A 16,356-nucleotide genomic window follows, 5' to 3' on the forward strand; every position below is an offset into this window, starting at 1 on the left:
AATCTTTGAAAATCAATAACAATGTGTGTTAAAAAAGGGTCATGAGGTCAGGAAGTGGTCATGTCGAGCCCTCCAACATCTGAAGCTGCTCAAATGTCACTGGACACTGGTGTGGTCTGTCTTTTGTTTCAGTCACTGGGTTCAGATTGATGTTACACACTGAATAAACTTATGGTCTCAGAGCTAACATTTTGAGGGAGCATTAGACTTCTCAAAGTCCGACCCTGAATTACTAGGAACGGCGGAAGGACACATTTCATCTGCTTTTTTTTCTGGCCGCGGAGGATGTCAAATCACCGTTTAGGAAATGTCGGTGTTCTTAAATAATCCAGGAAGTAGGTCATGTCCTGTCTCTTCTTTCTGCTGTTGCCTTGAAGGTCCCAGGCAGACGAGCCATCAGTGTAACTTCGGCTTGAAGGCGTCGGGATCTCACTAGTGATTTAGTTTGTTCACTAGTGATTCAGTTTAGGCTTGCACTATGGTGGTTCTTTGTCTCATCGCTCCTCTCTGCCTTCTAACAGTTTCATCGGCTTGCGATTTTGAGCCCTCATCCTATGAAAACACCAGGATTGCCTGCAGGTTGACGAGGCCGGCGGCTTTGGTCTGTAAGTTTGATCTGCTTATTTGCTTTAAGTCGGTGGTACAGTCACAGATGCAACAGTACATTTTAAACTGTTTCGTTTCATTAACCTTAATACTGTCGGTGTTTCATCTATTATTTATTTAAGTTGAACATGCAGAAGTATTCTTAAATTACTGGAAAAAACGAAAGTAAACATATATTCACTGGTGATAACAGTTTCACTGTTGCCTTTGATTAAATATGGAGAACCCTCAGTTTTTCTATAGTCTGCAGACTGAATGTTTTTAAGATTTTTACAGATTTGAAGCGCTGTTCTTCCTGTGTTTGTAACAATACTTGTAGGAAGAGCATAGTCAGGTCGAATATAATTGTCGCACGGTGATGGTGCAATTGTCACCATTTTTCACTCTACTACAGAATGATCTGCCCTACATTTAGGCAGAAGACTGTCGTTGTGCAGGCAGGGCCAACACTGTTTCATGAGATCAGGGCAAGCCTTCTCAATCCCTGCACTCCCACACTGAAAAAATAAATAAAAACATTTTTTTTTTGCACAGGATGCACGTTTGCCACAACTTTCGGCAGCCAAGTGCAATATGTCAACTTATGTTAGTCAGGCAGTTGAAATTTTGGTGCAAATGTGCGCTGACAACAGTTTAGCCTGCATGAACTTGCCCTTAATGCCTTGTGTTCGTGGGGCAACATAGCATGGAAATAACAGGTCAAAGCATAATGTGGCCGAACTTACTACAGTAAACCTCAAAGTCAATTCTTTTTTTATTTTTTTTATTTTTTATTAACAGCACAAAAATAAAAACGGAACAAAGACAACAAAAAGTAAATCAATTGAAGCAGAGTACAGTGCGGCAGAAAACAGTTTTTACACTTGCTATGTAAACAGAGAGAGAATAAAAAAGGAAAAAAAGAAAAAAAAAATACCATACCAAAAGTCAATTCTTTTCCTCCAAGAGTTTGCTCCTGTATAGTCCAAAGGCTGGATGCTTAATTTGCAGGATGTCACATGTGCCTTTCTATAGTCACTTGTTTTCAAACTTATATTGCAGAAAGCATTATTGAGCAGTTTATCTTTCCAGCGACCCATATATTGAACAAGCGGCTGCCCCACTGGTGCCATTGCACAAAACTCAAAGGGGTTGTGAGCCCTGGATTTACTTGGCAAGCAAAGGCCACTAAATCACCAGGCCAGCAAGTTCAGTGAATGAGCCAGTACTTGCTAAATGAGTCGTTTGGGCCTTTTTAAAGCAAAGGCAATAGATCTGGCTTATAACTGAAAATGTATGGATACTTCCATCCATGCAGTCACATTAGTCACTCATCATCCTTGTACTTACGTATGTAGTCATTCACCCATTGACTCAAACCAGCACTCGCCCACCCACTATATCACACATAAACCCATCAATCCATGAAGAGACTCAGTTATCAACCTGACCTACCGGCTTTGCTGCCAGCCTGTGAGGGGTGTGAGGATGCTGAGCATAAGGCGTTACTTCTAGTCTGTGAGTTGCGTCTGAGTTCTTCAGTGGTGAGTGGCTTCTGGTCTGTGAGGGGTGTGAGCATTAGGTGTTACTGCTAGTCTGTGAGTTGTGTCTAATCTTTCAGTGGTGAGTGGCTGATAGTCTGTGAGGGGAGTGAGGATGCTGAGCATAAGGCGTTACTGCTAGTCTGTGAGCTGTGTCTTAGACTTTAAGTGGCATGTGGCTGCCTTTCTGTGAGGGGAGTGAGGATGCTGAACATAAGGCATTACTGCTAGTTTTGAGTTGTGTCTGAATCCTCCAGTGGTGAGTGGCTGCTAGTCTGCGAGGGGTGTGAGGATGCTGAGCATAAGGCGTTACTTCTAGTCTGTGAGTTGTCTGAGTCCTCCAGTGGCGGGTGACTGCTAGTCTGTGAGTTGTGTCTGAGTCCTCCAGTGGCGAGTGACTGCTGGTCTGCGAGGGGTGTGAGGATGCTGAGCATAAGGCGTTACTTCTAGTCTGTGAGTTGTCTGAGTCCTCCAGTGGCGGGTGACTGCTGGTCTGTGAGGGGTGTGAGGATGCTGAGCATAAGGCGTTCCTGCTGGTCTGCGAGCTGTGTCTGAGTCTTTAAGTGGCATGTGACTGCTGGTCTGTGAGGGGTGTGAGGATGCTGCGTAAAAGGCTTTACTGCTAGTCTGTGAGTTGTGTCTGAATCCTTCAGTGGCGAGTGACTGCTGGTCTGTGAGGGGTGTGAGGATGCTGCGTAAAAGGCGTTACTGCTAGTCTGTGAGTTGTGTCTGAGTCCAACAGTGGCGAGTGGCTGCTGGCGTGTGAGGGGTGTGAGGATGCTGAGCATAAGGCGTTACTTCTAGTCTGTGAGTTGTGTCAGAGTCCATCTGTGGTGAGTGGCTGCTGGTCTGTGAGGGGTGTTAGGATGCTGCGTAAAAGGCTTTACTGCTAGTCTGTGAGTTGTGTCTAAGTCTTTCAGTGGTGAGTGGCTGCTAGTCTGTGAGGGGAGTGAGGATGCTGAGCATAAGGCGTTACTGCTAGTCTGTGAGTTGTGTCTTAGACTTTAAGTGGCATGTGGCTGTAGTCTGTGAGGGGAGTGAGGATGCTGAGCATAAGGCATTACTGCTAGTTGTGAGTTGTGTTAGAGTCCTTCAGTGGAGAGTGGCTGCTAGTCTGCGAGGGGTGTGAGGATGCTGCGTAAAAGGCTTTACTGCTAGTCTGTGAGTTGTGTCTAAGTCTTTCAGTGGTGAGTGGCTGCTAGTCTGTGAGGGGAGTGAGGATGCTGAGCATAAGGCGTTACTGCTAGTCTGTGAGTTGTGTCTTAGACTTTAAGTGGCATGTGGCTGTAGTCTGTGAGGGGAGTGAGGATGCTGAGCATAAGGCATTACTGCTAGTTGTGAGTTGTGTTAGAGTCCTTCATTGGAGAGTGGCTGCTAGTCTGCGAGGGGTGTGAGGATGCTGCGTAAAAGGCTTTACTGCTAGTCTGTGAGTTGTGTCTAAGTCCTTCAGTGGCGAGTGGCTGCTGGTCTGTGAGGGGTGTGAGGATGCTGAGCATAAGGCGTTACTGCTAGTCTGTGAGCTGTGTCTTAGACTTTAAGTGGCATGTGGCTGCTAGTCTGTGAGGGGAGTGAGGATGCTGAGCATAAGGCATTACTGCTAGTTGTGAGTTGTGTTAGAGTCCTTCAGTGGTGAGTGGCTGCTAGTCTGCGAGGGGTGTGAGGATGCTGAGCATAAGGCGTTACTTCTAGTCTGTGAGTTGTCTGAGTCCTCCAGTGGCGGGTGACTGCTGGTTTGTGAGGGGTGTGAGGATGCTGAGCATAAGGCGTTCCTGCTGGTCTGCCAGCTGTGTCTGAGTCTTTAAGTGGCATGTGACTGCTGGTCTGTGAGGGGTGTGAGGATGCTGCGTAAAAGGCTTACTTCTAGTCTGTGAGTCCTTCAGTGGCATTAAAGTCAGTCTGTGAGTTGTGTCTGAGTCCTTCAGTGGCGAGTGGCTGCTGGCGTGTGAGGGGTGGATGCTGAGCATAAGGTGTTACTTCTAGTCTGTGAGTTGTGTCAGAGTCCATCTGTGGTGAGTAACTGTTGGTCTGTGAGGGGTGTGAGGATGCTGAGCATAAGGCGTTACTTCTAGTCTGTGAGTTGTGTCTGAGTCCTCCAGTGGTGTGTGACTTCTGGTCTGTGAGGTGTGTGACGATGCTGAGCATAAGGCGTTACTTCTAGTCTGTGAGTTGTGTCTGAGTCCTTCAGTGGAGTGTGACTTCTAGTTTGTGAGGAGTGTCTGAGTCCTTCAGTGGCGATTGGCTGCTGGCCTGTGAGGGGTGTGAGGATGCTGAGCATAAGGCATTAAAGTCAGTCTGTGAGTTGTGTCTGAGTCCTTCCGTGGCGAGTGGCTGCTGGTCTGTGAGTAGTGTGAGGATGCTGCGCATAAGGCATTAAAGTCAGTCTGTGAGTTGTGTCTGAGTCCTTCAGTGGCGAGTGGCTGCTGGTGTGTGAGGGGTGTGAGGATGCTGAGCATAAGGCGTTACTTCTAGTCTGTGAGTTGTGTCAGAGTCCATCTGTGGTGAGTAGCTGTTGGTCTGTGAGGGGTGTGAGGATGCTGAGCATAAGGCGTTACTTCTAGTCTGTGAGTTGTGTCTGAGTCCTCCAGTGGTGTGTGACTTCTGGTCTGTGAGGTGTGTGAGCATGCTGAGCATAAGGCGTTACTGCTAGTCTGTGAGTTGTGTCTGAGTCCTTCAGTGGCGATTGGCTGCTGGCCTGTGAGGGGTGTGAGGATGCTGAGCATAAGGCATTAAAGTCAGTCTGTGAGTTGTGTCTGAGTCCTCCAGTGGCGTGTGGCTGCTGGCCTGTGAGGGGTGTGAGGATGCTGAGCATAAGGCATTAAAGTCAGTCTGTGAGTTGTGTCTGAGTCCTCCAGTGGCGTGTGGCTGCTGGTCTGTGAGGGGTGTGAGGATGCTGAGCATAAGGCGTTCCTGCTGGTCTGCGAGCTGTGTCTGAGTCTTTAAGTGGCATGTGACTGCTGGTCTGTGAGGGGTGTGAGGATGCTGCGTAAAAGGCTTACTTCTAGTCTGTGAGTCCTTCAGTGGCATTAAAGTCAGTCTGTGAGTTGTGTCTGAGTCCTTCAGTGGCGAGTGGCTGCTGGCGTGTGAGGGGTGGATGCTGAGCATAAGGCATTAAAGTCAGTCTGTGAGTTGTGTCTGAGTCCTCCAGTGGTGTGTGACTTCTGGTCTGTGAGGTGTGTGAGCATGCTGAGCATAAGGCGTTACTGCTAGTCTGTGAGTTGTGTCTGAGTCCTTCAGTGGCGATTGGCTGCTGGCCTGTGAGGGGTGTGAGGATGCTGAGCATAAGGCATTAAAGTCAGTCTGTGAGTTGTGTCTGAGTCCTCCAGTGGCGTGTGGCTGCTGGCCTGTGAGGGGTGTGAGGATGCTGAGCATAAGGCATTAAAGTCAGTCTGTGAGTTGTGTCTGAGTCCTCCAGTGGCGTGTGGCTGCTGGTCTGTGAGGGGTGTGAGGATGCTGAGCATAAGGCATTAAAGTCAGTCTGTGAGTTGTGTCTGAGTCCTTCAGTGGTGAGTGGCTGCTTGTCTGTGAGGGGCGTGAGGATGCTCAGCAGAAGGCATTACTGCTCGTCTGTGAGTTGTGTCTGAGTCCTTCAGTGGCGAGTGGCTGCTGGTCTGTAAGGGGTGTGAGGATGCTGAGCATAAGGCATTGCTGCTAGTCTGTGAGTTGTATCTGAGTCCTCCAGTGGCGTAAAATCATAGACACATACATCTTATTTCTGAATCACTCCTGTAGCAATCATTACTAAGCAGAGTCTGTTAGCCTTGTTAGTATCGAAAGAAACTGCTCAAGGATTTTGGGGGTGAAATGAATGACCCAGGCTGTCCATTTATCTACTTTTGAAAACCCTCAGCATCAGGGGCTACTGCTATTGAAGGAGTCGTGACCCCTTTGACCTCTTGTACTGTACTAAGAATGCTTGATCATCATTTCCTTGATAGTAGGAAGCTTCCGTAGATGTTCTAAGTGACATTTGAGGAGGTCAGGGATGACATATACAGGAACAAGCACTGCTATAGGAAATCGATTTTGCAAAAGTGCAAAACTGCCTCTGTCTCAAGGCTCTCCCAAGGAAGTCAGAACAATGACACTGTAGCAAGGGCAACACTAGGAGAACAGGAGAAACAACATGATGATAAACAATACAAATGTTGCTTGGAGTGAATGTCAGATTCAATGAAGTCAGACTTTGGATAAGAAAATCCTAAAAGTTGGCGCAACAGACATGGCACACCATAAATATTGATGTCATACTACTGGAGCAACTCGGGTTTAGTCTCACCTGGGATTGGCTGGCCTGCATGTTACTCTCTGAACTGTATAATTTGCATTGACAACCAAATATTATATACAACATGTTTTTGAGAGATCTATTTTGTAGAACTTCTACTTCAAACATCAGCAAGGTCCAAATGTCTTCAAATAAAGCACATTTACAAAAGTTGCTATTATCACTATAATTATGATAATAATAGCGTTACTTAATATAGCGCAAAGAGCTACCTCAGAGGCGACCCTGCGCATCATGAATCCACAGAAAAAAGACTTGGTGAAACCAGGGGTGGGAACCTATGGTTGTCCAGAGATCTCAAACCAACTGCATAGTGCTAGGTGGAAACTCTTTATTTTGTTCCTCAGAATGTTTTAGGTCTCACCTAATAACAGCTTTAGCTATCTGTTGGCAAAGAGACATATTGTACACCTCATAGACTTAGAGTAGCTTTCTTGTCTATCTTAGCTGCTGCATGTCCATATGGGCTAAGGGGCCACACCCCCTCGCCTTGTCCCCGGCAACAAGAGTGCTTGTCAGGTTGAACAAAGGTCAGCATGACAGACACCCTTCTTGTTCAGGTCAGAAAGCCTGTAGCTAGACAAATGCTCTAATTGTGCATGCTCTTGGCTGCCTGAGATGAACCTTTGCCAGGCTGAGGATTTCACAGCCCTGTGGGCGTGACCTCCTCGGCTTGGAAAAGTATCTCAAGGGCCCCCACTTGTGATGAGGGGGAGTGTCACTGATTGCTTTGGACCCAGGCGCTTCAGTTTTAAGCCCTGAAGTGCACAGGATTGAGTGTCAATCAGTGACACCTCCTCAAAGAGTGGGGTGGGGTCAGCAGTCTCACTGAACCATGCCACTCTTCGGTGAGTGAGGGACTGCTGCCTTCCCTCAGTGGCTGCCCTCAGGTCAGCCGATGAGGGAAGGCAGCAGTCCCAACCCTCCTGGGACCTCCGATGCTTCCCTCTCTAACAGTAAAGGTAAGTGTTATGTGTTTTCTTATGTTTTATGCATGTATGCATGCATGTATGAATATGTGTTTTTGTGAGTGAGTGTTGTGAATGGGTGTGTGTGTGTGGATGCATGTGTGTGTGTGAATGTGTGTGTGTGTCCCGCACCCCTTCCTGGTAATATTGCCGGGGGCCACTGCTTTCCTCTGTAACCTTGTGTTTGCCCCTACCCATGGTGCATTTCTGTCTTATTATGCTTTGATTGGGTGAGTTTTGTCCTTCTGCTATTGGCAAGAGGGGGCAATATTTGATTTAGTTCGAATCTCTCCATGGGTTTTTGTAGCTTTTGTCGCTCTTGTCCTTGTCACCTTTGCTTTTTTTATATTTATTTAAGTATGCATGTATGTATTTATTAATCACTAGTTTACCCGTCGCACGTTGCTGCGATCGCAGAAGAAAGGAAATTTAAGGGAACTTGTTATGATAATACTCAATTTACATTGTGTCATTTTTATTGAAACTTATTCATTTTAATATGGAAAACATTTTAAAGTGTTGTTTTAATTCTGTTTATTTATTCGAGTACTTGTGGATACACAGTATTTTTTGTTTTTCCGTCTGGTGCATACACGAATAAATCAGAATGTTTTCCAACGCGTGAGCTGGCCACATAAAGTTGTCCATGTGAGAAGCACGGATTCTCCAAATCTAGTTCACACACTTGCAGCGATTTCCTTGTTCTTTGTTGATGGTCATTGCAAAATGCGAGTCGCACCGGAAACTGTAAATGTTCAGTTTTGGAAAGATTATTAGGGCCCTGGGGGGGCGGGGGGCCGATATTTAACACATTTTTCTTTTTTTTTTGCCAGAAACCTTTGTGGGAGTGTACTCAACAACTTTTAACAAAATTTTTTTTTTTTTTTTTTTTACATTTTTCGCCAGAAACCTTCGCGGGAGTGTGCTCAACAACTTCCCAAAGTTTCATGCTGATCGGATGAATGGTGTAGAAATGCATAAAGGACAAACAGACAGACATACATTCGTTTTTATATATATAGATTATATGTTATGAGGATCCAGAACCAGCACATTGCTAGCTGCCCGTTAGCATTTCTGATTTGCCTCCTATGCTTTCCAATCCACCCTCCCGCCTCATATTCCTGTACTTTTTAAAAGTTATTGTTATTTTTTGTGTGGGCACAACGGCTGCACACCACTACTGGACTACTCCCTTGCGTCAATTTGCACAGCATGAGGTGCATTCATTTATGGTTTCAACATGGCCATGCCCCATCTTAGAGCGGTAATTTACAAAACACTTACAAAGATGGCTGACACTTAGGTGTTCGTACACTTCGCAGCCATTTCAATGATTCAAATATTGAGACCCCACTTGCGTGTGTATGCACGGTCACCATGTGACAATGATGATTCTTAAAGCAAAAGACATTTCAGACAGAGGCCGCCACCAAGCATACGCATTCATGGAGGAGTGTGGCTCAATGGTTAGAGCAGCAGACCCTGATGCAGAGTTCTGGCCAGGGACCAGGGTTCGATTCCCGCCTCGGCAGGGTCTCGGGCTCAATTTCCTCGGACCTGTTAATTCTCGCCTCGGTGCCTATTCTAATCACGGGCCCCACGCTGCAACTCTGGGCAATAGCTTGCTTAGCCTCCACACCGGCCCCAACAGCACTAAGGATGCCTGGCTTCACCCTGGGGGTGCCCAGGAGTGGACACTTCACAGGGAAAGCCAGGAGGGGTTCCACAGGGGTATGAGTATCAGCGCCCGGAAGCCGAATAGGCGACACCGCAAGGTGACTGTCTGGTGACAGTGCGCTCTATAAGTACCATGACATTTATTTATTTCATACACAGCAGCAATCCTTGAGTATTGTGTTTTGCTTCAAGAAAAATTTGTTCATGATAGACACCGTGCCTGGGTGCACATGTGTGGTGGGTAACAATGGGGGGTGGGAAGTGTTGGTAAAGCCAATAGGTTAACCAGTTGACCTATTCCCTTCGCCAATGTATGTCTTATTTATGGAGCTATTCTTTGTGATACCTGGGTGTTCCCTGAAATGCTCTACATTTGTGCAGGTGAGATTTCAAAAATACCATTTTCACCAGTGCACATCAAAACACATTGCCAATCATGACTTTAGGCAATGGTTTTAATTGTCACCTTGCAACTAGACCTCATGCTGAGCCCTGAGAAAAGTAATCGTGCTTTGGCAATGTAACAGAGGTGAAGCCATTGACCATTGCTACCTTTGCATCTTAGCCTAGGTTGGGTACCTCTGCAATGCTGTTACTTGATTGGTTATAGAGAAGTCGGGAGTAGGTTGTTTGGCACTCATTTTAGGACATTCTCATCCATCAATTCTAAATCGTTATCCTTTAAAACTCATCATACCTCCTCCATTATCCATCACCCCATTAACCACTCAACACCCTTCAACCTTCATCCGTCATACCTTATTCCACATCCCTCATCATTATTCGTCTTTCATCATCAGTCATGCATCATCCTTCATTCGTCATTCATTTTTCATTGTTCCTCATCCATCATTCGTCATTCATGATGTCTCATTCCTCGCTACTCATCCATTGTCACTCATCCATCATTCCTTATCCTTCGCCCCACACTTCTCATCCATCGCGCCACATCTTTCACTTCTCATGCCTCGGCTCCCATTCCTCTAGTGATAAGTGAAAATGCTGATGTTAGTAGTTGTGCCCAGAACACAGGGAACTATCTATTTTCTGGCTATTTGTTAGATACAAATAGTATAAAATAAGTTTCAAATAGCGAAGAATGAAAATCACATCAATAAATTGTCAATTAGAATTGTGAAATACATATGTAGCTGAACAGAAGTCAGTCTATTGTACTACTTTATACCGCCCCCTTTATTTATTTTGTTCTCAAAGTAGTCAATAGATCCTTTGTTTCAGACCGTAATCAAGGAATCAGTAAAACACGAAGGGGCTGTTTTAGATCTTGGCGGACGGGTTACTCTGTCACAACTGTGAAGGATATCTTGGCTGCCGAAATATAAATCCCATTATATGCTACGGGATTTAATTTTTGATGAACGGGATATCCGTCACCTTTGAGATGGAGTAACCCATCTGTCTCGATCTAAGTCAGGCCCTAAGCCTGGTAAAATTGTAAATGTGGCAACAAAATTTGCTAAATTCACAAATTTCTCAAATATTCACATTACAAGATTGTGCATAACTTGTTTATTGCGAGGCTGAAACAAAGGTAAAAAGTCTCTCAAGTTACTAGTGGGAGAGTGGTTGGAAAGAAGATGTCTTGCGAGACAGAGACATTTTCTGCTCAAACCAATCTCCTTCATGTTTCTTGAGAGAATTTTGTAAGCAGAGCGCACACTCACATAAACGAGTCACATGAGATACTGGCCAACCACATTTCTCTTGAATGCATGATTTCACGACATTTTTGTTCACCTTATAAAATACTCCCTGTATTTGTAACCCTTCAAAATAATGGTTAAAGTGTCTCCTGAATATTATAAAACAAAATTGACGCTGCATATGTGGGTTTTAACAAAACTAAGAAATAGATGGCCTAGATGTAGGTAATTTTATTTTACCACTTCTTAAATACCGAATTTTACCGATTCGGTATTTAAGAAGTGGTAAAATAGAGGGGGGGGTAGGTATTACAGAATCGGTAAATACCGAATCGTTAATATTCGGTATTTACAGATTCTGTAAATACCGATTCGGTAATGCCCATTGATTCCTATGGGCATTGAAGCCCATAGGAAACAATGGGCATTACCAAATCGGTATTTACCGATTCGGTAAATACTGATTCCAGCAAGGGTGCAGGGAGTGTCACTTTGACACCCTCTAGCACCCCAAATACAGGCATGTGTGCCATGTGGCACACAGACATGCCCTAAGGGCATGTCTGTCTGTCACATGGCATAGGTGTGCATGCACACATGTGCATGCACACCTGGATTTGGTATTTTACCACCCAATTGGATTGGGTGGTAAAATACCGAATCTGAAAGGCCTTTGGGACTCAGAAGAGTCCCACCTACATCTAGAAGTTACTGAATCGGTAAAAATACCGATTCTGTATTTTACAGATTCAGTAAATCTACTGATGCGGTAAATTTACCGAATCGGTAAAATTGGCCCCCTACATCCCAAACACCCATTTACCGGTCGGTAACAGCCGAAATCGGCCGTTACTGGCCGGTAAATGGCCACCTACATCTGGCCCATACATATTTATTCATATGGGAATAAAAACTGAATCAGCATAATGCTACAAAGGACCTTTGCTATACAGGTATCCCTTGCCCAGGTCAGCTTGTGTCCATTGTCTTTCAGGAGTAAGACCCTCTCACATCTGTTAATTGTCCAGTATCGTAAAATAATTAATTTTATATCTGCTTTCTCCATTCATATGGTGTAATCACCTAAACCAAATAAACATTTTAAAGCTTATCTTTCACTTCCATGTTAGTATAAATAATTCCCAGCAAGGAATACCAGTCTAGGTTGGTCTAGTGCTAGTGGAGGTAGGAATGAGGGGGAGGCGTGAGAGTTGAGGAGTGAGGGATGAGGACTAAGTGAAGGTGATTGAGGGATGAGGTTGTCCTAAAGCAGACAGCGATGTGCCAGTTCCAGGACATATTCAGTTCTCCATTTTACCCAGCACTCTTGAAATGTGGAAGAGGGATGATAAGAGAGGAGTGAGGAGTGAGGGATTAGGAATGATGGATGAGTGATAATAGAGGACGAATCAGGGTTGAAAATAAGGAATGATGGCTGGGCGATGAATGATGATGGCTGGTGAATAATGGATGTTGGATAAGGGGTGATGAATGAGGGATGTTAGATCATGGCCGAGGAATAATGACTGAGGAGTGAAAGATGACATATGAGGCATAAGGAATGATTGATGATGGACGAAGTATGAGGAATGATGAATCCTGTATGAGGGATGATGGACGAAGAGTGATAAATGAGGGGTGATGGATGATGCATGATGAATGATGTATGAGGGATGATGGATGAAGAGTGATATATGAGGGGTGATGGATGATGAATGATGTATGAGGGATGATGGACGAAGAGTGATAAATGGGGGGTGATGGATGATGCATGATGAATGATGTATGAGGGATGATGGATGAAGAGTGATAAATGAGGGGTGATGGAGGATGGATGATGAATGATGTATGAGGGATGATGGATGAAGAGTGATAAATGAGGGGTGATGGATCATTGGATGATGAATGCTGTATGAGGGATGATGGATAAAGAGTGATAAATGAGGGGTGATGGATGATGTATGATGAATGCTGTAAGAGGGATGATGGATGAAGAGTGATAAATGAGGGGTGATGGATAATGAATGCTGTATGAGGGATGATGGATGAAGAGTGATAAATGAGGGGCGATGGATGATGTATGATGAATGCTTATGAGGGATGACGGATGAAGATGATAAATGAGGGGTGATGGATGATGTATGATGAATGATGTATGAGGGATGATGGACGAAGAGTGATAAATGAGGGGTGATGGATGCTGTATGATGAGTGCTGTATGAGGGATGATCGATGAAGAGTGATAAATGAGGGGTGATGGATGATGGATGATGAATGATGTATGAGGGATGATGGACGAAGAGTGATAAATGAGGGGTGATGGATGATGTATGATGAGTGCTGTATGAGGGATGATGGACGAAGAGTGATAAATGAGGGGTGATGGACGATGTATGATGAATGATGTATGAGGGATGATGGATGAAGAGTGATAAATGAGGGGTGATGGATGATGGGAGATGAATGATGTATGAGGGATGATGAATGAAGAGTGATAAATGAGGGGTGATGGATGATGGATGATGAATGATGATGGATCAAGAGTGATAAATGAGGGGTGATGGATGATGAATGATGAATGCTGTATGAGGGATGATGGATGAAGAGTGATAAATGAGGGATGATGGATGATGAATGATGTATGAGGGATGATGGATGAAGAATGATAAATGAGGGGTGATGGATGATGTATGATGAATGATGTATGAGGGATGATGGATGAAGAGTGATAAATGAGGGGTGATGGATGATGTATGATGAATGCTGTATGAGGGATGATGGATGAAGAGTGATAAATGAGGGGTGATGGATGATGTATGATGAATGCTGTATGAGGGATGATGGATGAAGAGTGATAATTGAGGGGTGATGGATGATGTATGATGAATGCGGTATGAGGGATGATGGATGAAGAGTAATAAATGAGGGGTTATGGATGATGTAAGATGAATGATGTGTGAGGGATGAAGTATGATGTACGAGGAATGATGAATGATGTATGAGGGAGGATGGATGAGGGATGAGGGATGATAAATGATGTATGAGAGAGGATGGATGAAGAATGATAAATGAGGGATGCTGGATGATGTTTGAGGAATGTTAAATAGTGGTTGATGGATGAAGAATGACCAACGTAGCAGGCTCTACCGGCCATTAAAGGCGCGCTCCAGCATTAAAGGCCTGAGCCACCCTAGAAGGGGGCCTCTGAAGGAAAGAATACTCTAATTTGTAAAACAAAGGCTTCACGGAGCCCGAGGAGGTTGGAATCCCCTCGGGCTCCGTGAGGCCTTTGTTCACAGCAACAGCTGTGAAGAACCATTGGAATGTTGCTGCTCCGGGCTCTTTCCGGTCATTAGAAGCCTGGAGCACTCCCTTGTCTTAAATAAAGCGCTCAGCATTCCAATGCTCTAATGCAGGCTAGGGAGCAGAAGCAGGTTTCATCCTTCCAAGCCAGGGACAATGGCACAGCTTAGTTGTAGAATTTTGAGACTGGCCCATCCTCATTATCAGATACACACTCTGGTGTCTGACCAGATGTTGCCAAAGTGAGATCAGCTGACACACAAGGGAAGGCGGAAAAAAAGAAGTTGGAGAGTGGAAGGAGGCAGATCAGAGCCTGTTTGTTTTTTCTGACAGACAAATTTTTTCTTCTGTTTTTAAAACCTAGGCCGCACTCTATAGGGTGGGCACTTGTTTTTTTTTTTTTTACCAGTCCTGTATTTTCAAGTCTGGACCGGTATGAATATTGGGAAAAGCAGTAAAATCTGGTATTTTTCTGTTCTGAAACTTAAAATAGCAGGCATTCAGAAATCAATCAGTTGAAAAGTATTTGTAAGCCGTCTAAATCGATTGAGATGATTATTAGAGTACACAGAGGGATAAATGTCGTGTTATTAAAAAATCCTGACCATTTTTTTTTCACAACAAATTTTATTGATTGATCAGGTAAATGCATATACACAGTTCTCCACAGTCAGGAGGTCACTGTCAAATATCAACACATGTCACTATATCGTAGTAACCCAATGAAAATAAAAGAACATTTCCCCCTTACCTCCCCCCACCTCCCACAGCCACCCAATAACCCCTTTACCCACCCCTTATCCCTCCCTAACCCAATGCACGCGATCACATCAAGCCTCCCGTAAGTGTTGTTAATACGGCAGGCGCTGTGCGCCTCTCTAGGCCTGGAGCCCATGGTCTAGATCCGGACCGTCGTCAGGGTCCGCTGGAGGCTCCAGAGTCAAGCCCCTATAGTCAGCCCACCGTTTCCAGATTTTGTAATGTTTCCGGGAGCATCCTCTGGCCTCGAACACTGGGCGCTCTAGCCCCATATAATAGTCCAGTCCAGCCTTCCACGCACTCAGGGGGGGGGGCTCGCTCATTCTTCCACGCCTGTGCCAAGTCCCGCTTGGCCACAACCAGACCCAATAACAAAAGGTGGGGTTTGTAAATATTCCCTCCCACACCCTCCAGCAATGGGTGCGGGGGAGATCCCATCCCAGTACCTCCGACAGACAGCTCCACACACCATTCCAGAACCTAGTTAAGCCAGCACATGATCATACAGTATGCAGCAGGGAACCTATCTCAGCTCCACATCGCAGGCACTCCGGGGACACGATCAGGCCTGCCTTCCACAGCCGCTCCCATGTATAGTAAGCCCTGTGCAAGAATTTGAATTGGATTAGTCGGAGTCGTACCGCAATAGCGGTCCCACGCGGGGACTCCAATGCTTCCCTCCAATTATCCTCATCTAGGGGTCCTACATCCTTTTCCCAGGCGTCTTTTAATGGAAGCAGGGAGGAGGAACAGTGGGTGACTAGCGTTTGGTACATACGGGACACCTTTTTATCCCAGAGGTCTCCCATGAAAACCTTCGCTTCTATAGGGCTGAATTCTGGCAGCGACTCCAAACCAACAAGACTAGGCGCGAGCGCGTGACGAAATTGTAGATACCGGAAAAATTGAGTTTTGGGCATGTGGAATTCGTCCTGTAACTCCTGGAATGACTTGAGAGTTACACCGGACACTACGTCTCCAAGCGAAGAGATCCCTATAGAATCCCATCCGCCAAACCCCGCCAGCGCGGGGAGCCGCCCATTATGCCACAATGGGGTCTCCGCCGTCAACCTACCCCACCAGCCCATGCGATGCAGCGCTTGTCGCCAAACCGCAAAAACCACTTGCGTGACGCACGGCAGCCGCCTCCGAAGCCCGGCCGAGTGTAAGATTGTGTGTAACGTGTTGTCTCCCATCAGCGAGCGCTCCGGAGCATATGCCGGGTCACCTGCATCTCCTTACCACCATTCGTTTAATACTAGCAAATGGGAGGCCTGGTAATAGGACAGTATGTCGGACGTAGCAAGGCCACCACAATATGTGGATATGAAGCACGTATGCAGTGCCACTCTGGCGGCACCGCCGGCCCACAAGAAGCGGCCCAGGATAGAATTGACCTGCCGGAACCACTGAGGTGTGATCAGGTGCAGATGGTTCTGTAACTGGTATAGGAGTCGTGGAAGTGCGACCATTTTAAAGATCGCAGACCTACCATATATGGTAAGAGGCATTCGGGACCATATTTTAATGTCCGTTTGGACCTTCTCCCACACCGGAATTACGTTACGCTC

At 45.6% G+C, this 16,356-nt stretch overlaps 1 protein-coding gene across 1 annotated transcript in view; it reads left to right on the forward strand.

Annotated features, from left to right (window-relative positions):
* Window positions 1-375: 375 nt before the first annotated feature.
* The window catches only part of CETP (cholesteryl ester transfer protein), a 67,980-nt gene continuing 51,999 nt past the window's right edge, over window positions 376-16,356 (forward strand). The window contains exon 1 of the mRNA XM_086950219.1: window positions 376-605. Within this exon, the coding sequence (XP_086806345.1) occupies window positions 479-605 (127 nt within the window). The 5' untranslated portion in view covers window positions 376-478. The remainder of the gene's footprint in view (window positions 606-16,356) is intronic.

This window comes from Lissotriton vulgaris, unplaced genomic scaffold (genome assembly GCF_964263255.1).
Source record: "Lissotriton vulgaris unplaced genomic scaffold, aLisVul1.2 SCAFFOLD_1498, whole genome shotgun sequence".
Classification (NCBI taxonomy): Eukaryota; Metazoa; Chordata; class Amphibia; order Caudata; family Salamandridae; genus Lissotriton; species Lissotriton vulgaris.